This window comes from Oncorhynchus masou, chromosome 9 (assembly GCF_036934945.1).
Source record: "Oncorhynchus masou masou isolate Uvic2021 chromosome 9, UVic_Omas_1.1, whole genome shotgun sequence".
In the NCBI taxonomy this organism is placed as follows: domain Eukaryota; kingdom Metazoa; phylum Chordata; class Actinopteri; order Salmoniformes; family Salmonidae; genus Oncorhynchus; species Oncorhynchus masou.
This window is the reverse complement of record NC_088220.1, coordinates 76,223,537-76,243,561: the sequence shown is the minus strand read 5'-3', so window position 1 is coordinate 76,243,561 and position 20,025 is coordinate 76,223,537. Positions and strand designations below refer to the sequence as shown.

Genomic DNA, 20,025 nt, shown 5'->3' with positions numbered 1-20,025 from the left:
CATCAATGCAAATGTCATCAAACACTTCATGAGAGCCCATGAGCTCATGTTGTGCAACATTTCTGTAGGCTATGCAATTGCGTGAGAAAACAGAGTTTTGATGGCCTCTATAGGCTAGGCCTGCTATATTTATTCATCAACTTTCCTGATATTAAGCACATTGCTCATGAAAATGAACCATGGCAAAAGTGTCCTACATTCGCTGTTAATGTGCAGTCCTCCATTTGCTATTGAAGTACTATTTTCTCATGCCCCTGTTCTGAGACATGTGCATGATAATGGTCCATTCTAAGTCAAAATAAATATCACAAATGTATTAAATGTAAAGACAACATTCAATTAAGAACAGTCTGATGGGTGACAATGTTAGAATATCACATGATTATTATTATTTTTTCACCTTAATTTAACCAGGTAGTTCAACAAGTTCTCTTTTACAACTGCGACCTGGCCAAGATAAAGCAAAGCAGTGCGACAAATTACAACGCAGAGTTACACATGGAATAAACAAACGTACAGTCAATAACACAATAGAAAAATCTGTATACAGTGTGTGCAAATGAAGTAAGGAGGTAAGGCAATAAATAGGCCATAGTGGTGAAGTAATTACAATTTAGCATTAACACTGGTGTGATAGATGTGCAGATGATGATGTGCAAGTAGATTGATGTATTATCAGTGGTGATTTTATCATGTAAATCTTGGTGGGTCAAACAACAGCAACAAAAAATGTTGATTCATGCCAGCAAAGCCACAACACTAAACAATACATGTATTGACCTATAACGGTGACAAATGGTGCCCACAAAATGTTAGGGCCAACATAAAGCTGCCCCAAAAGCAGAGCTTTCTTTTCAGAACCAAATCAAATCAAATCAAATGTTATTTGTCACATACACATGGTTAGCAGATGTTAATGCGAGTGTAGCCTTGTGCTTCCAGTTCTGACAATGAAGTAATAACCAACAAGTAATCAACTAACAATTCCAAAACTAATTTCTTATACAAATAAAAATAAAAAAGATATGAATGAGTGATGGCTGACTTGCTTAAACAGTAGATGGTATCGGTTATATACATGTGAGATGAGTATGTAAACAAAGATGTTAAAAAGTGATGGAATAAGGATGCAGTATGATGATAGAGTATAGTATATACAATACATATGAGATGAATAATGTAGGGTATGTAAACATTATATTAGGTAGCATTGTTTAAAGTGGCTAGTGATATATTTACATCCTTTCCCATCAATTCCCATTATTAAAGTGGCTGGAGTTGAGTCAGTATTCTCCCAGTAGCCACTCAATGTCAGTGGTTGCTGTTTAACAGTCTGATGGCCTTGAGATAAAGCTGTTTTTCAGTCTCTCGGTCCCAGCTTTGATAAACAGACATGATGAACAGGCAGTGGCTCCAATGGGTGTTGTCCTTGATGATCATTGTGGCCTTCTGTAACATCGGGTGGTGTAGGTGTCCTGGAGGGCAGGTAGTTTGCCCCGGTGATAGGTGCAGACCTCACTACCCTCTGGAGAGCCTTACTGTTGTGGGCGGAGCAGTTGCCGTACCAGGCGGTGACCAGCCCGCCAATGCTTATTGTGCATCTGTAGAAGTTTGTGAGTGCTTTTGGTGACAAGCCTAAACTTTCTTCAGCCTCCAGGTATACATATCTCCCTGGCATATTCACATCATTTATGTAGCAGTGGACAATACATTTGTCTGTGATGTGTATGCCTTAACTTGTGCTCTGCTCCACTTGTTCCATCGATGGATAGGTTGTTCCCGCTGTTTCCTGAAGTCCACAATCATCTCCTTAGTTTTGGATGTTCTGTGAGGTTATTGTCCTGACACCACACTCCGTTGGCCCTCACCTTCCCTGTACCGTCTGGAATAACCATTCACTGTTTTTTCCACAAACTTGATGATTGATTTGGAGGCTCTTGAAGTCGTGGCAGGGAGTACATGAGAGGGCTCAGAACGCACCCTTGTGGGGCCCCAGTGTTGAGGATCAGCGGGGTGGAGATGTTGTTGCCTACCCTCACCACCTGGGGGCGGCCCGTCAGGAAGTCCAGTACCCAGTTGCACAGACCGCGGGCCAATGTCAACCCAGGGTCTCGAGCTTGTGTCAGTGGAAACACTGTTGAATGCCAAGCTGAAGTCGATGAACAGCATTCTCACATAGGTATTCCTCTTGTCCAGATGGGTTAGGAGTGTGCAGTGTGGTTGAGAGCACACCTATTTTGGCGGTAAGCAAATTGGAGTGGGTCTAGGGTGTCAGGTAGGGTGGAGGTGATATGGTCCTTGACTAGTCTCTCAAAGCACTTCCGGAAGTGAGTGACGACATGGGGCTCAGTTACCTTAGTTTCTTGGGAACAGGAACAATGGTGGCCATCTTGAAGCATGGGGAACAGCAGACTGGTATAGGGATTGATTGAATATGTCCGTAAACACACCAGGAACAGCTGGTCTGCGCATGCTCTGAGGGCGCTGCTGGGGATGCCGTCTGGGCCCGCAGCCTTGCGAGGGTTAACACGTTTAACGCCTGTTTTCCACCTCGGTGTGAAGGTGAGTCCGCATGTTTCCGCAGGCCGTGTATGTTTTGTCTATAATTTCTCATATGACAAAGTCCTGTCGTGATGATGGATATCATAGTAATATTGATGACATGCTATTTGTCTGAGCCGTAATTAACTGTAATTATTACTTGATTTTAAATTAATAAAGTAACAATTACCTCATTAGTAACCTTGGGCACCACAGGAAAAGTTTCTTTAACGAGTTACCGTTTTCCAAATTAAATCAAGAAAATCAGAATGTCGTTCTTCATATCCTGTCCCATTGTTGTCATTCATCAAAAAAAATCATTTTATATCTTTATAATCCTTAAATCTGCAGGAATACTAGTCTACATGATGACTCAGCAATACAGAGATTTGCTTAATTATTTATTTACTAACTAAATAATCACACAGAATTACATAAACTCACACACAGGATAGATTATACATTGATTACCAACTAAATGTAATAAAAGGTCCCTCGTGGACTAACCCGATATTTTGACAGTCTGAGTTTTTTCCCCAGTTACACAATGAAAGGGGGGAAATGCTGAAAGAGCCAATTGGATATCACAAAAATTGGAGAATAGGGGTATTTAATTTAAGGATAAACATTCTCACGTAATGCCATTGGCCATAAGTTACGATTTTGTCTCATTGCTGCAACTCCCCTATGGACTTGGCGAAATATGGACATTTTGCACCCTAACAAGCCAACTGCACCAATGTGTAGGGGAAATGCAATGTACATATTTACGCTTGTATGTCCCGGTAGTCGCTCACAATGAGAAAAAAGAAATCCCGCCGGCCATCAGCCTGTGGAAACTGGGCCAATTGTTCATCAGAAAGTCTCTGGATGTGTAAGTCTCAGTTGTTGTCCACCATTGTTGAATTTGGATCCAACTTGTTGTGTAATGTCCGTCCAATGAGCACCGTCTTTTTATCTTTTTTCTGGAAAAGTGTCCGATGTTGCAAAATATGATGGCATCATTTACCACATAAGGTGGAGGGAAATGTTCTTCCCTTCTCATCCTTGTTAGACTGGAACCTTCAAAAGGTACACACGCAGTGGTCCTCGGTCGAGTTTACTAGACTAAAGTACTTAAACAGCTGCAGACTGAATGTTCCGATGTAGTCTTTGTCTTAACTGAAAGTGACTCTTACCATCTTCTGGTCTGGTATAGTCTTACCATTCCTGACGTCTGGCTCAACACCGTCCGTATACTGGTCTCAATGTTTGATTATTCAGGGTACAGTTAGAACCATTTTACACACCAGTAGCAACCTGGCAGTGTACTGGCATCTTGAGATTTTGTTCTTCTCTGTTGAACGTTTCAGAGTTTCTAACCATCTCGTGTCGATCACGCTGGTCTAGTAATTCTTTAGGGGAAAAAGGGGAGTTCCCTCCTTTGGCATAATGTTTGTGCTCACGTGGGCGTGGTTACTGACTTGGCCAAAGTCTCTATGAAAAAACGTTCTCATTTAGAAGCCTAAAATCACATTTTTAGTTATATCGTCCTTAATGATATCCTTAATGATATCACATAACAACATCTGATTTTATATGATTATTGTTTAAGTCCCACCAACCATTTTGAACATTATTTACATTAGAAATATTGTTTCAAGAAATAGACTACATTTACTTCATACCGTGTTTCTTTAGACCTGTCAAAAATAAGTAATGGATATATTGTGATGGTGTAGACTATATTAAATGTATTTATTATACTTTTTCAAACGTAGATGCTCCAAAGGTCTGCATCAGTGGCTTGTTTAGGCAATGCTTGGAAGGCTATGCTTGGAAGGCTATGCTTGGAAGCCAGGAGATGCTACACATGCTTATACTAATAGCGGTCAATTGCTATGAGACCAGCAGTTATTTGGTGACAATTACTTGGCTGACAAAATGTCATGACTGCCACAGCTCTAGGTAGGGTAATATTAAAATGTCCATGTCCTATAATATGTTGTGGTGATGACCCTTTGACCTTGTGTGTGTATGTCTATCTGGACATCAGTAAGAGTGTGGAGTACAGCCAGAAGACCATGGATGAGGCTCTGCTGAAGGTGAAGGCAATGAGGGCTGACCTTGGAGGTACAGAGATCCTCCAGCCTTTAAAACATATCTACAGCCAGCCCTGCCTCCCTGACCAGCCCAGACAGGTAACTTACACACCTTACATAAACAAACACCCCATAGATAAATGTGTCTGCACTTTCTGTAACGATGGATCCATTGAGAAGCTCATGCATTACTTTACTGTGGGTTATACAGTGATATTAGGGCTGCTCTTTACTGTGGGTTATACAGTGATATTATGGCTGATCTTTACTGTGGGTTATACAGTGATATTAGGGCTGATCTTTACTGTGGGTTATACACTGACAGTTGGGATGATCTTCACTGTGGGTTATACACTGACAGTAAGGATGATCTTTACAGTGGGTTATACACTGACAGTTGGGATGATCTTTACTGTGGGTTATACACTGACAGTAAGGATGAACTTTACTGTGGGTTATACACTGACAGTTGGGCTGATCTTCACTGTGGGTTATACACTGACCGTTGGGATGATGTTCACTGTGGGTTATACACTGACAGTTGGGGTGATCTTTACTGTGGGTTATACACTGACAGTTGGGATGATCATCACTGTGGGTTATACACTGACAGTTGGGATGATCTTCACTGTGGGTTATACACTGACAGTTGGGATGATCTTTACTGAGGGTTGTACACTGACAGTTGGGATGATCTTTACTGTGGGTTATACACTGACAGTTGGGATGATCATCACTGTGGGTTATACACTGACAGTTGGGATGATCTTCACTGTGGGTTATACACTGACAGTTGGGATGATCTTTACTGAGGGTTGTACACTGACAGTTGGGATGATCTTTACTGTGGGTTATACACTGACAGTTGGGATGATCTTCACTGTGGGTTATACACTGACAGTTGGGATGATATTTACTGTGGGTTATACACTGACAGTTGGGATGATATTTACTGTGGGTTATACACTGACAGTTGGGATGATCTTTACTGTGGGTTATACACTGACATTAGCGATTATCCTTTTTCATCAGCTCTCCCGCTACAGTGAAAATCATTTCTACTGAACAAAAATATTGTAACGGCTTTCTTTATGTGAATGAGAGTCGGACCAAAATGCGGCGTGGCTATTGAGATTCATGTTTAATAAAACAAAGGAAACACAAATCAATACAAAAACAATAAACGTAACGTGAAAACCGAAACAGCCTAAACTGGTGCAAACCAACACAGGAACAATCACCCACAAAAACCCAACACCAAACAGGCTACCTAAATATGGTTCCCAATCAGAGACAATGACTCACACCTGCCTCTGATTGAGAACCATATCAGGCCAAACATAGAACTAGACAAACTAGACATGAAACATAGAATGCCCACTCATATCACACCCTGACCAAACAAATCATAGAAACATACAAAGCAAACTATGGTCAGGGTGTGACAAATATAAATGCTACATATAACAATTTCAAAGGTTTACAGTTCACAGTGGTGTAAAATACTTTAGTAAAAATACTTTCAAGTACTACTTAATTCGTTTTTTGGGGTAACTTTACTATTTATATTTTTGACTACTTTTACTTCACTATATTCCAAACACACACATTGTAATTTTTACTCCATACATTTTCACTGACAAACCAAAGTACTCATTACATGTTGAATGCTTAGCAGGACAGGAAAATTGTGAAATTCACGCAATTATCAACACACATGGACCTTTTGTAAATAATTTTGGTGTGTGTGCCCCTGTCTATCCATACATTTTAAAAACAAGAAAATGGGGGCCTCCCGGGTGGCGCAGTGGTTAAGGTTAAGGGTGGCTGTACTGCAGCACCAGCTGTGCCATCAGAGACTCTGGGTTCGCACCCAGGCTCTGTCGTGACCGGGAGGTCCGTGGGGCGACACACAATTGGCGTAGCGTCATCCGGGTTAGGGAGGGCTTGGTCTGTAGAGATTGTCCTTGTCTCATCGCACACCAGTGACTCCTGTGGCGAGACGGGCACAGTGCGCGCTAACCAAGGTTACCAGGAACACAGTGTTTCCTCCGGCACATTGGTGCGGCTGGCTTCTGGGTTGCATGTGCGCTGTGTTAAGAAGCAGTGCGGCTGGTTGGGTTGTGTATTGGAGGACGCATGACTTTCAACATTCGTCTCTCCCGAGCGATGAGACAAGATTGTAGCTACTACAACAATTGGATACCATGAAAAAGGGGTAAAAACTTTAAAAGAAAATATATGTAAAAAAAACAAGAAAATGGTAAATAAGTTATTTTAAATCTACTTTTAATACTTAAGTTTCTTTGAGCAATTACATGTACTTTTCATACTAAAGTATATTTAAAACCGAATACTTTTACTCAAGTAGTATTTTACAGGTTGACATTCACTTTTACTTTAATAGAAAGTTACTCATGTATCTATACTTTTACTCATGTATGACAATTGGGTACCTTTTCCACCACTGACAGTTCATAAAAGGAAATCAGTCAATTGAAATACATTGATAAGGCCCTACTCTTAGGTTTCACATGACTGGGTAGGGGCGCAGCCATTGGCCCGTCCATTTTGAGGCCAAGCCCAACCACTGGGGGATCCAGGCCCAGCCAATCAAATTGAGTTTCACCCCACTAAAGGGCATTATTACAGACAGAAATACCCCTCAGTTTCATCAGCTCTCCAGGTGGCTGGTCTCAGATGATCCTGACGAGGAAGAAGGCGGATGTGGAGGTCCTGGGCTTACGTGGTTACACTTGGTCTGCGGTTGTGAGGCCGGTTGGACGTTCTTCCAAATTCTCTAAAACAACATTGGAGGTGGTGTTTGGTAGAGATATTCAATTCTCTGACAACAGCTCTGGTGGACATTCCTGCAGTCAGCACGCCAATTGCGCGCTCCCTCAAGGACATTTATGGAATTGTGGTGTTTGTCCAAAGTGCATTTTAATGTGGTCTTTTGTTGACCCCAGCACCTGTATAGTGATCATGCTGTTTATTCAGCTTCTTGGTATGCCACACCTGTCAGGTGGATGGATTATCTTGGCAAAGGAGAAATGCTCACTAACCGGGGAAGTCAAGAAATGTGGCCACAATTTGAGACCAATAAGCTTTTTGTGCATATGGAACATTTCGGGGATCTTTTATTTCAGCTCATGAAACATGGGACCAACATGTTATATTTTTGTTCAGTATAAATGCCTCTGCCAAAGCCTGCCACCTTTTCCTCCAACGGAGACGTTTCTTTATAAATGCCTGCATGTAATTTTTATTGACTGTATTTAGTTTGGTTTATGCATACATGTGTTGATGACGTAATGTATATTATAAACTGGATGGTTCGAGAACCTGAATGATTGGCTGACAGCAGTGGTATCAGACTGTATATCACTGGTATGATAACATGTATTTGTAATAGCAATAAGGCACCCTTGTGATATATGGCCAATATACCACGGCTAAGGACTGTGTCCACACACTCCATGTGCGTCGTTAGTTGTGGTATATTTGCCATGAACCACACCACCTCGGGCCTTATTGTTTAAATAACTGTTACCAATAATGTAGTTGATGTCATGTATTATAGATGACACCAAAGGGACCATTGTACCACGTTTGACTAAGTTGTTTCCTAGTATCTAAACTCTGAGTGGTCCACAATGGAGTTTTTAAAAATATGTCCAAAATATATTGTGGTGAGACTGTCTTTTCTTTCCAATCACCTCACTCTTCGGTCTTTTAAATGCCTTAATGTGATTCATACAGTTTCCTCCTGAAACACCTTTAACTCCTCCCACCTTTCCATATGTAACACCTGGCATATGAACCCGGGTCTCCCAACCAATGTTTTCGACCATGAAGAAATTCCCTCTTGGGCCGAGGGTTTTGAAGTTCGCAGGTGGGGGTACATAATCACGTGACCATAACCTAATGTCCGCTACATTCACCCCCTCCCCCACAAGAGACCTTACCAGGAAGCTGCATCCCAATATGGTGACCAGAGTATGGGCAAGTGGGTGTGTCTAAAGGAAAGTAGTGGGTGTGTCTAAAGGAAAGTAGTGGGCGTGTGGAAAGGAACGGGTGTGTCAAACTCTACTAGAGGTTGGACGGTTTTTATTGAGCTGTGTTTTGTCTTTTGTTTCTTAACATACAAATATTGTACTTTGACCTACAATACCATGAGAGTTAGGACTTCTGTTTTGAATCCAGAGGATGAGTCTGAGTCCTATTTCCATGTTAGTTTTACACAAATAACTGTACATTCCCAGTTATAAAACTGAGGGTAGGTATATACTATACTTGAGTATAGCTGTGGGGCTTACACAAGTCCGAATTTCTGACAGCCTAATTTTCTAGACCTCAACAACATTTTTAGACAACACTGCAGAACAACTCCCATATGCACACATACGCCGCTGTGGGCTTACCAGACACACATTTTACATCATTTTCAAGACAATGCAGCAGAACAAATATCACAATAAAATAAATCAATGTAGGCTTCCCAAGTGGTGCAACGGTCTAAAGGCACTGCAGACACCCTGGTTCGAATCCAGGCTGTATCACAACCGGCCGTGATTGGGAGTCCCATAGGGCGGCTCACAATTGGCCCAGCGTGGTCCGGGTTTGGCCGGTGTAGGCCGTCATTGTAAATAATAATTTGTTCTTAACTGACTTGCCTAGTTAAGTAACTAAAAATACTGCAGAACACACACATGAGAATATATAGGCCTCCTGCCTGTGGTAATATGAAGCACATATTCACATTACAAACTTGTTCTATGCTGTGAAGGTAAAGGGAAAACAATGTCCTACCTTGAGTTTTTAAAACCTCTCACAATGACTCTCCCCATGTCAAGTCCATTCAACTCCTGAGAGTCAACTTCTTGCTCGAATCCATGAGTGTGTATGTGACTGTGATATTTAACCTTCTAAGGCTGTTCTGAAGACTCTGGCTGTAGTGTCTATTTGTTTTTTTATTTTGAGTGTTAACATAGGTGTCCTCTTTAGCCTTGTCTTCAAGGCTTTCTGCCACCAAATGTGCCTTGGTTCAGGCATGTTCAAAAACCTTCTTTCTGAGGGCTCTTGTTTTTATATGTCTGAAGCATAGGATGTTAATTTACTGTACCTGCCACACACTCTTTTTGTAGTTTAATCTCTTCAGTCATTTCTAGACCGATGCTCCTTACCTTTTTGCATGTTGTACAGCCCAACTTTGAATTCTGCATGACAAGCTGTGGTTATACGTTTAGTTGTTGTTGAACTGCAAATTGCACCTGCTCCGAGCACTTCGTCAGTTGATGCACTGCCCCCCTCCCCCCCAGCTCCCCGTCTCCCTCTCCCGCTGAGTCTGACTCTCTAGTAGGCCTACTGGCAAGTGGAGGTGCCGGTGGTAATGCCCCTCAATCCTCTCCTCCGGCTCTGACAGTTCTCTGGCACGTTCTGGGTTGAATTCACCATGTTTCTCTGTTTTTTTGGACTTAAGAAAAGGCAATTGAATTTCACCTTTTTTTTTTGGGTTTTCCCACGATTCAAATTTATTAGGGAGACGACTAGGTTACGTGATGTGATTTACATAGGGACCTGTTCACTAGCTGACCACCACTACCAAGACCTGTGTCAAGATCAGTTACTTACCCCACTGGTCCTCCCCATAACCTCTATGTACAATGAAAGAGAGCCGGTCTGGAATCAGTGTGGCAGGATAGGATGATTACATAGAAAGATCACTGCGCTTTTACATGATGGTCTTTCTGGGGGGCGGGAGGAATAACAAGGAGACAACTTGATTTAATGCTGACTGCTTTTATTAGAATGTCTACAGTGTGAACAGTGAAATAATTAATGAATCATGCTGTGAGAGGTACCGGATCTGGGCAAATAGGTGCCGGAACAAACAAAGTAAAATCTTCAAAGTAGCCACCCTTTGCCTTGATGACTGCTTTGCACCCTCTTGGCATTTTCTCAACCAGCATCATGAGGTAGTCACATGGAATGCATTTCAAGTAACAGATATGCCTTGTTAAAAGTTCATTTGTGGAATTTCTGTCCTTAATGTGTTTGAGACAATCAGTTGTTGTGACATGGTAGGGGTGGTATACAGAAGAAAGCCCTATTTGGTAAAAGACAAAGTTCATATTATGGCAATAACAGCTCAAATAAACAAAAGACAAACGACAGTCAATCATTACTTTAAGACACGAAGGTCAGTCAATCCAGAAAATTTCAAAAACTTTGAAAGTTTCTTCAAGTGCAGTCGCAAAAAAAAAAATGCAAAAACCCCATTGGGCCAAGAAACACGAGCAATGGACATTAGACCGGTGGAAATCAAACAATTGTATTAGTCACATGCGCTGAATACAACAGGTATTGCAGTGAAATACTTACTTTCAAGCCCCTAACCAACAATGCAGTTAAAAAAATATGAATAAGAAATAAATGGAACAAGTAATTAAAGAGCAGCAGTAAAATAACAATAGCAAGACTATATACAGGGGTCCCGATACAGAGTCAATGTGAGGGGGCACCGGTTAGTCGAGATAATTGAGGTAACATGTACATGTAGCTAGAGTTATTAAAGAGACTATGCATAGATAATAACAGAGAGTAGGAGCGGCGTATAAGAGGGGGTGGGCAATGCAAATAATCTTGGAGGTAGAAGGCTTGGAGGTAGAAGCTGTTTAGAAGCCTCTTGGACCTAGACTTGGCGCCCCGGTACCGCTTGCCATGCAGTAGCAGAGAGAACAGTCTATGACTAGGGTGGCTGGAGTCTTTAACAATTTTTAGTGTCTTCCTCTGACACCGCCTGGTATAGAGATCCTGGATGCCAGTGATATACAGGGCCATACGCACTACCCTCTGTAGTGCCTTGCGGTCGCAGGCAGTGATGCAACCAGTCAGGATGCTCTCGATGGTGCAGCTGTAGAACATTTTGAGGATCTGAGAACCCATGCCAAATCTTTTCAGTCTCCTGGGGAATAGGCTTTGTCATGCCCTCTTCACAACTGTCTTGGTGTGCTTGGACCATGTTAGTTTGTTGATGTGGACACCAATGAACTTGAAGCTCTCAACCTGCTCCACTGCAGCCCCATTGATGAGAATGAGGGCGTGTTCGGTCCTCCTTTTCCTGTAGTCCACAATCATCTCCTTAGACTTCATCACATTGAGGGAGAGGTTGTAGTCCTGGCACCAAACGGGTAGGTCTCTGATCTCCTCCCTATAGGCTGTCTCGTCATTGTCAGTGATCACTGTTGTGTTGGAGTCGTACCTGGCCGTGCAGTCATGAGTTTACAGGGAGTACAGGAGGGGACTGAGTACGCACCCCTGAGGGACCCTTGTGTTGAGGATCAGAGTGGCGGATGTGTTGTTACCTACTTTTACTACCTGTGGGCGGCCTGTCAGGAAGTCCAGGATCCAGTTGCAGAGGGAGGTGTTTAGTCCCAGGATCTTTAGCTTATTGATGAGCTTTGAGTGTTGAACGCTGATTTGTAGTCAATTAATAGCATTCTCACATAGGTGTTCCTTTTGCCTAGGTGGGGAATTGTGGAGTGCAATAGAGATTGCATCATCTGTGGATCTGATAGGGCGGTTTCCAAGTTGGAGTGGGTCTATGGTTTCTGGGATAATGGTGTTGATGTGAGCCATGACCAGCTTTCAAAACACTTCATGGCTACAGAGGTGAGTGCTACGGGTTGGTAGTCAGTTAGGCAGGTTACCTTAGTGTTCTTGGGCACAGGGACTATGGTGGCCTGGACAGGGAGAGGTTGAAAATGTCAGTGAAGACGTATGGTCACTGTTGGGGGAGCATCATTGATGCACTTATTGATGAAGCCATTGACTGATGTGGTATACTCCTCGATGCCATCGGAAGAATCCCGGAATATATTCCAGTCTGTGCTAGTAAAACAGTCCTGTAGCTTAGTATTTGCTTCATCTGACCTCTTTTTAATTGACCGAGTCACTGGTGCTTCCTGCTTAAATTTTAGCTTTTAAGCAAGAATCAGGAGGATAGAATAATAGTCAGATTTGCCAAATGGAGGGCGAGGGAGAGCTTGGTTACACTTCTGTGTGTGGAGGAAAGGTGGTTGGTTGCACATTTAACATGCTGATAGAAATTTGTTAGAATGGATTTCAGTTTCCCTGCAATAAAGTCCTCGGCCACAAGGAGTGCCGCCTCTGGATTAGTGTTTTCCTATTTTCTTATGGCTAAATACAGCTCATTGAGGGCAGTCTTAGTGCCATTATCGGTCTGTGGTGTTATGTAGACAGCTACGAAAAATACAGATAACCCTCTCGGTTGATAGTGTGGTCTACTGCTTATCATTATATACTCCACCTCATGCGAGCAAAACCTGTCCAAATTTGAGATTTGGGGTTCCAACTGCCGTGTCTTTGTGAGATGCAGAGTAGGTGAACGGATGATCTCTGCATGTGTAGTTCCCACCGTGAAGCATGCAGGAGGTGTGATGGTGTGGGGGTGATTTGCTGGTGACACTGTCAGTGATTTTATTTAGAGTTCAAGGCACACTTAACCAGGACAATGACCCAACACACCTCTAAGCTCTGTAAGGGCTATTATATAAGAAGGAGAGTGATGGGGTACTGCATCAGATGACCTGGCCTCCACAATCACCCAACCTCAACCCAATTGAGATGGTTTGGGATGAGTCGGCCTGCAGAGGGAAGGAAAAGCAGCCAACAAGTGCTCAGCTGTCACGTTCTGATCTTAGTTCCTTTGTGATGTCTTTGTTTTAGTATGGTCAGGGCATGAGTTGGGTGGGCAGTCTATGTTATTTTTTCTATGATTTGGTATTTCTGTGTTTGGCCTGATATTGTTCTCAATCAGAGGCAGCTGTCAATCATTGTCCCTGATTGAGAACCATACTTGGGAAGCCTGTTTTCACCCTTGAGTTGTGCGTGATTATACTTTCTGTTTAGTGTGTGTTGCACCTGATGGAGCTGTTTCGGTTGTGCTTTTTAACATGAACAAGTACCACGCTGTGCTTTGGTCCTCACCTTCTTCCACCGACGACCGTTCCATCAGCATTCCAGGTGAAGCTGGTTGAGGGAATGCCAAGAGTGTGCAAAGCTGTTAATTAGGCAAAGGGTGGCTACTTTGAAGAATCTAAAATATAAAACACTACAGGATTCCATGTGTTTTTTCATAGTTTTGATGTATTCACTATTATTCTACGATGTAGAAAATAGTAAAAACAAAGTAAAACCCTTGAATGAGTAAGTGTTCTAAAACTTTTGACCGGAAGTGTAAATGGTTATCAATATTAGTTTATTGTTTATGCTGCTTTTCTTACTTGAAATAAAATAATGTAAGCAAAACTAAATGGCCACGTAGCTACTGCCGGCCACATGATCGTGATACACATCAGGAATCACTTCCAAGTCGGCAGGCACAACACAGGAGCCCTTACTGCAGGCTTACTATCGACTCATATCCCAATCAGCCATGCAAAACTATCTCAAGTGGAAGCAAATCTGCCCAATTAGCTGATTCGGTTTCCATACATCCTCTCTCGAAACACCCACTCGCCCATACCCTGGTTGTCATATTGGGCTGCAGCTGCCCATACCTGCCCCACGTTGGGCACCAATGTAACACGTGTCTCCCACGGGGGCAACCAAGGTCTTAGACCAAGAGTGAGCACACACACAGGTTTCTTTTTTAAGTTCGCAGGCAGGGCGACCTCATCACATGACAATGACTGACTCATGTCCGCTACTCATGCACTCCACCACAATGGCATGTTTAGTTAAATCCAAATAAACAGTATCTTTTGAGTGTGTGGTATTTATATCACCATGCCTTTCTTACTGGGACATAAAATAGACCTGTGTTTTTGGTTACTGAGGAAACGTTGTCTGTATACTTCAGGGCTGCATGTTTAAAAAGTTATTGTTAACCTTCTATTTAACTAGGCAGGTCAGTTAAGAACACCATCTAATTTACAATGACAGCGTACCAGGGAACTGTGGGTTAACTGCCTTGTTCAAGGGCAGAACAACAGATTTTTACCTTGTCATGTCAGGGATTTGATCCAGCAACCTTTTGGTTACTGGCCCAATGCTCTGACCACTAGGCTACCTGCTGCCACAGGGGCTGTGCATACCTTGTTTAACATTAACACATGATGAACATACCCTCTCTGTCATCCTCAGCTCTTCTTGTTCACTGACGGTGAGGTGGGGAACACCAAGGAAGTGCTGGATCTGGTGAAGGCAAATGCCGGCTCTCACAGGTGGGCCCACAATCACAGTTTCCCCTATCAATACCTAGCTATGGGAGCCCTGCTTTAAATAACTCTGTTACCACCCACCTGAAAGGTAAGGGACAGTTCAAAAATTACTGTTATGAGGGAGTTGTGCACAATAGGGGAGGATAGTGGTGTTTTTATTGGGCGTAGGGGAGGGTAGTAGTGTTTTTATTGGGCGTAGGGGAGGGTTGTGGTGTTTTTATTGGGCGTCGGGGAGGTAGTGGTGTTTTTATTGGGTGCAGGAGAGGTAGTGGTGTTTTTATTGGGTGCAGGGGAGGTAGTGGTGTTTTTATTGGGCGTAGGGGAGGGTTGTGGTGTTTTTATTGGGCGTCGGGGGAGGGTGTAGTGGTGTTTTTATTGGGCGTGGGGGAGGGTTGTGGTGTTTTTATTGGGCGTAGGGGAGGGTAGTGGTGTTTTTATTGGGTGCAGGAGAGGGTAGTGGTGTTTTTATTGGGTGCAGGGGAGGTAGTGGTGTTTTTATTGGGCGTAGGGGAGGGTTGTGGTGTTTTTATTGGGCGTCGGGGAGGTAGTGGTGTTTTTATTGGGCGTGGGGAGGGTTGTGGTGTTTTTATTGGGCGTCGGGGGAGGTAGTGGTGTTTTTATTGGGTGCAGGGGGGTGTTTTTATTGGGTGCAGAGGGAGGGTGTGGTGTTTTTATTGGGCGTAGGGGAGGGTTGTGGTGTTTTTATTGGGCGTGGTGTTTTTAGGGGGGAGGGTAGTGGTGTTTTTATTGGGCGTAGGGGAGGGTTGTGGTGTTTTTATTGGGCGTAGTGGGAGGGTAGTGGTGTTTTTATTGGGCGTAGGGGAGGGTTGTGGTGTTTTTATTGGGCGTAGGGGAGGGTTGTGGTGTTTTTATTGGGTGGAGGGGAGGGTAGTGGTGTTTTTATTGGGTTTAGGTGTTTTTAGGGTAGGGGAGGGTGTGGTGTTTTTATTGGGCGTTTAGGGAGGGTAGTGTGTGTTTTTATTCCGTAGGGGAGGGTTTGGTGTTTTTATTGGTGTGGTGTTTTTATTGGGTTTGTGGTGTTTTTAGGGGAGGGAGGGTAGTGGTGTTTTTATTGGGGTATTGGAGGTAGTGTGTGTTTTTATTGGGTAGGGGAGGGTTGTGTGTTTTATTGGGTGTAGGGGAGGGTTGTGGTGTTTTTATTGGGTGTAGGGAGGGTTGTGGTGTTTTTATTGGGCGTAGGGGAGGGTTGTGGTGTTTTTATTGGGCGTAGGGGAGGGGTGGTGTTTTTATTGGGTGCAGGGGAGGGTTGTGTGTTTTTATTGGGTGTAGGGAGGGTAGTGGTGTTTTTATTGGGCGTAGGGGAGGGTTGTGGTGTTTTTATTGGGCGTAGGGGTTGTGGTGTTTTTATTGGGCGTAGGGGAGGTTGTGGTGTTTTTATTGGGGTAGGGGAGGGTTGTGGTGTTTTTATTGGGTGGGGGAGGGTTGTGGTGTTTTTATTGGGCGTAGGGGAGGGTTTGGTGTTTTTATTGGGCGCAGGGGAGGGTTGTGGTGTTTTTATTGGGTGCAGGGGAGGGTTGTGGTTTTTTAATTGGGCGTAGGGGAGGGTTGTGGTGTTTTTATTGGATGCAGGGGAGGGTTGTGGTGTTTTTATTGGGCGTAGGGGAGGGTAGTGGTGTTTTTATTGGGCGTAGAGGAGGGTTGTCGTGTTTTTATTGGGCACAGGGGAGGGTTGTGGTGTTTTTAGTGGTGTTTTTTTATTGGGTGCAGGGGAGGGTAGTGGTGTTTTTATTGGGCGTAGGGGTAGGGTGTTTTTATTGGGTACAGGGGAGGGTGGTGTTTTTATTGGGTGCAGGGGAGGTAGTGGTGTTTTTATTGGGCGTAGGTTGTGGTGTTTTTATTGGGTGCAGGGGAGGTAGTGGTGTTTTTATTGGGCACAGGGTAGTGGTGTTTTTATTGGGCGTAGTGGAGGAGTGGTGTTTTTATTGTGGGGAGGGGTGTTTTTATTGGGCATAGTGGAGGATAGTGGTGTGTTTTTATTGGGTGCAGGGGAGGTTGTGGGGAGGGTTGTTTTATTGGGCGTGGGGGAGGGGTGGAGGGTTGTGGTGTTTTTTTATTGGGCGTAGGGGAGGGTTGTGGTGGGGCGTGGGGAGGGTTGTGGTGTTTTTATTGGGTGCAGGGGCGTAGGGAGGGTTGTGTTTTTAGTGGTGTTTTTATAGGGTGCAGGGTGGAGGGTTGTGGTGTTTTTATTGGGTGTAGGGGAGTGTTGTGGTGTTTTTATTGGGCATAGGGGAGAGGGTTGTGGTGTTTTTATTGGGCAGGAGGGTCAGGTGTTTTTAGTGGGGAGGAGTGGGTTTAGGGAGGGTTGTGGTGTTTTTATTGGGCGTAGGGGAGGGTTGTGGTGTTTTTATTGGGCGTAGGGGAGGGTGTGGTGTTTTTATTGGGCGTGGGGAGGGTGTTTTTTATTGGGTGGTGGAGGGTTGTGGTGTTTTTATTGGGCGTAGGGGAGGTAGTGGTGTTTTTATTGGGCGTAGGGGAGGGTAGTGGTGTTTTTATTGGGCGTAGGGGAGGGTTTTTATGCTTTGGGAGGTGTGTTTTTATTGGGCGTAGGGAGGGGGGTGTTTTATTGGGTTGTATGGTGTTTTTATTGGGTGGTTGTAGTGTTTTAGGGAGGTAGTGGTGTTTTTATTGGGTGTAGGGGAGGATTGTGGTGTTTTTTGGGCGTGCAGGGAGGGTTGTGGTGTTTATTGGGAGCGGTGTTTTTATTGGAGGGGAGGGTTGTGGTGTTTTTATTGGGCGTAGTTTAGTGGTGTTTTTATTGGGCGTAGGGGAGGGTAGTGGTGTTTTTATTGGGCGTAGGGGAGGTTGTGGTGTGTTTTTTGGGCGTGGGAGGGTGTTTTTATTGGGTGCAGGAGGCAGGTAGTGGTGTTTTTATTTGGCGTAGGGAGGGTTGTGGTGTTTTTATTGGGTGCAGGGGAGGGTTGTGGTGTTTTATTTGGGCGTAGGGGAGGGTTGTGGTGTTTTTATTGGGTGCAGGGGAGGATGTGTTTTTTATTGGGGATTGGGGAGGCAGGGGAGGGGAGTTGTGGTGTTTTTATTGGGTGCAGGGGAGGGTAGTGGTGTTTTTATAGGGGGAGGTTGTGGGGTTTTAGGGCGTAGGGTTGTTTTTTATTGGGCGCAGGGGGAGGGTTGTGGTGTTTTTATTGGGAATAGTGGAGGATAGTGGTGTTTTTATTGGGTGCAGGGGGGTTGTGGTGTTTTTATTGGGCACAGGGGAGGGTTGTGGTGTTTTTATTGGGTGCAGGGGAGGGTTGTGGTGTTTTATTGGGCGTAGGGGAGGGTTGTGGTGTTTTTATTGGGTGCAGGAGAGGTTGTGGTGTTTTTATTGGGTGCAGGGGAGGGTTGTGGTGTTTTTATTGGGCGTAGTGGTGTTTTTAGGGAGGGTAGTGGTGTTTTTATTGGGCGCAGGGGAGGGTTGTGGTGTTTTTATTGGGTGTAGTGGTGTTTTTATTGGGCGTAGGGGAGGGTTGTGGTGTTTTTATTGGGCGTAGGGGAGGTTGTGGTGTTTTTATTGGGTGCAGAGAGGTAGTGGTGTTTTTATTGGGCACAGGGGAGGGTTGTGGTGTTTTTATTGGGCGTGGTGGTTTTATTGGGCGTAGGGGAGGGTTGTGGTGTTTTTATTGAGGGGAGTGGTGTTTTTATTGGGCCGGGGAGGGTTATGGTTTTTATTGGGCGAGGGTTGTGGTGTTTTTATTGGGTGGGGGAGGGTTGTGGTGTTTTTATTGGGTGCAGGGGAGGGGTTGTGTGGTGTTTTGTTTTTATTGGGTGGGGAGGTTGTGGTGTTTTTATTGGGTGCAGGGGAGGGTAGGGAGGAGGGTTGTGGTGTTTTTATTGGGTGCAGGGGAGGGTTGGGTGTTTTATTGGAGCGTAGGGGGAGGGTTGGGTGTTTTTATTGGGCGCAGGGGAGGGTTGTGGTGTTTTTATTGGGCGGAGGGTTGTGTTGTTTTTATTGGGGGGGAGGGTTGTGGTGTTTTTATTGGGTGCAGGGGGAGGGTTGTGGTGTTTTTATTGGGTGCAGGGGAGGGTTGTGGTGTTTTATTGGGCGTGGGGGAGGGTTGTGGTGTTTTTATTGGGTGTTTTTATTGGGCGTAGGGGAGGTAGTGGTGTTTTTATTGGGTGCACGGGGAGGGGAGGAGGTCAGTGCTAGTGGTGTTTTTATTGGGGCGTATTGGGCGTAGGGTGTTTTTATTGGGCATAGGGGAGGGTTGTGTGTTTTTATTGGGTGCAGGGTTGTAGTGTTTTTATTGGAGGATATTGGTGTTTTTATTGGGTGTGGTGTTTTTATTGGGCAGGGGAGGGTAGTGGTGTTTTTATTGGGCGCAGGGGAGGATTGTGGTGTTTTTTGGGGGGAGGGTTGTGGTGTTTTTATTGGGCATTGTGGTGTTTTTATTGGGCGTCGGGGAGGTAGTGGTGTTTTTATTGGGTGGGGAGGGTTGTGGTGTTTTTATTGGGCGTCGGGGAGGTAGTGGTGTTTTTATTGGGCGTCGGGAGTGTTGTGGTGTGTTTATTGGGTGCAGGGTAGTGGTGTTTTTATTGGGTGCAGGGGAGGGTAGTGGTGTTTTTATTGGGTGCACGGAGGGTAGTGGTGTTTTTATTGGGTTGTGGTGTTTTTATTGGGCGTAGTTGTGGTGTTTTTATTGGCCAGTTGTGGGATTGGGCGTAGGGAGGGAGTGGTGTGGTGTTTTATTGGGCGTAGGAGGATATTGGTTGTGGAGGAGAGGAGGGGAGGATAGTGGTGTTTTTATTGGGGATAGTGGTGTTTTTTAGGGGTGTGGGGAGGGTTGTGGTGTTTTTATTGGGCAGTTAGGAGGATTGTGGTGTTTTTATTGGGCGAGGTAGTGGTGTTTTTATTGGGTGCAGGGAGGGTAGTGGTGTTTTTATTGGGAGGGGAGGGTAGTGGTGTTTTTATTGGGCGTCGGGGAGGGTTGTGGTGTTTTTATTGGGCGTGGGAGGATAGTGGTGTTTTTATTGGGTGTCGGGGAGGTAGTGGTGTTTTTATTGGGTGCAGGAGGGGAGGTAGTGGTGTTTTTATTGGGTGGGGAGGGTAGTGGTGTTTTTATTAGCCGTTAGGGAGGATAGGGGTGTTTTTATTGGGCATAGGGGAGGTAGTGGTGTTTTTATTGGGCGTAGGGGAGGGT

General features: G+C 44.4%; 1 protein-coding gene across 1 annotated transcript in view; it reads left to right on the top strand.

The window, feature by feature from the left end:
- The window catches only part of LOC135545090 (von Willebrand factor A domain-containing protein 5A-like), a 43,984-nt gene that overhangs the window by 15,321 nt on the left and 8,638 nt on the right, over nucleotides 1–20,025 (top strand). The window contains exons 9-10 of the mRNA XM_064972731.1: nucleotides 4,577–4,721; nucleotides 14,793–14,872. Of these exons, the coding sequence (XP_064828803.1) occupies nucleotides 4,577–4,721; nucleotides 14,793–14,872 (225 nt within the window). The remainder of the gene's footprint in view (nucleotides 1–4,576; nucleotides 4,722–14,792; nucleotides 14,873–20,025) is intronic.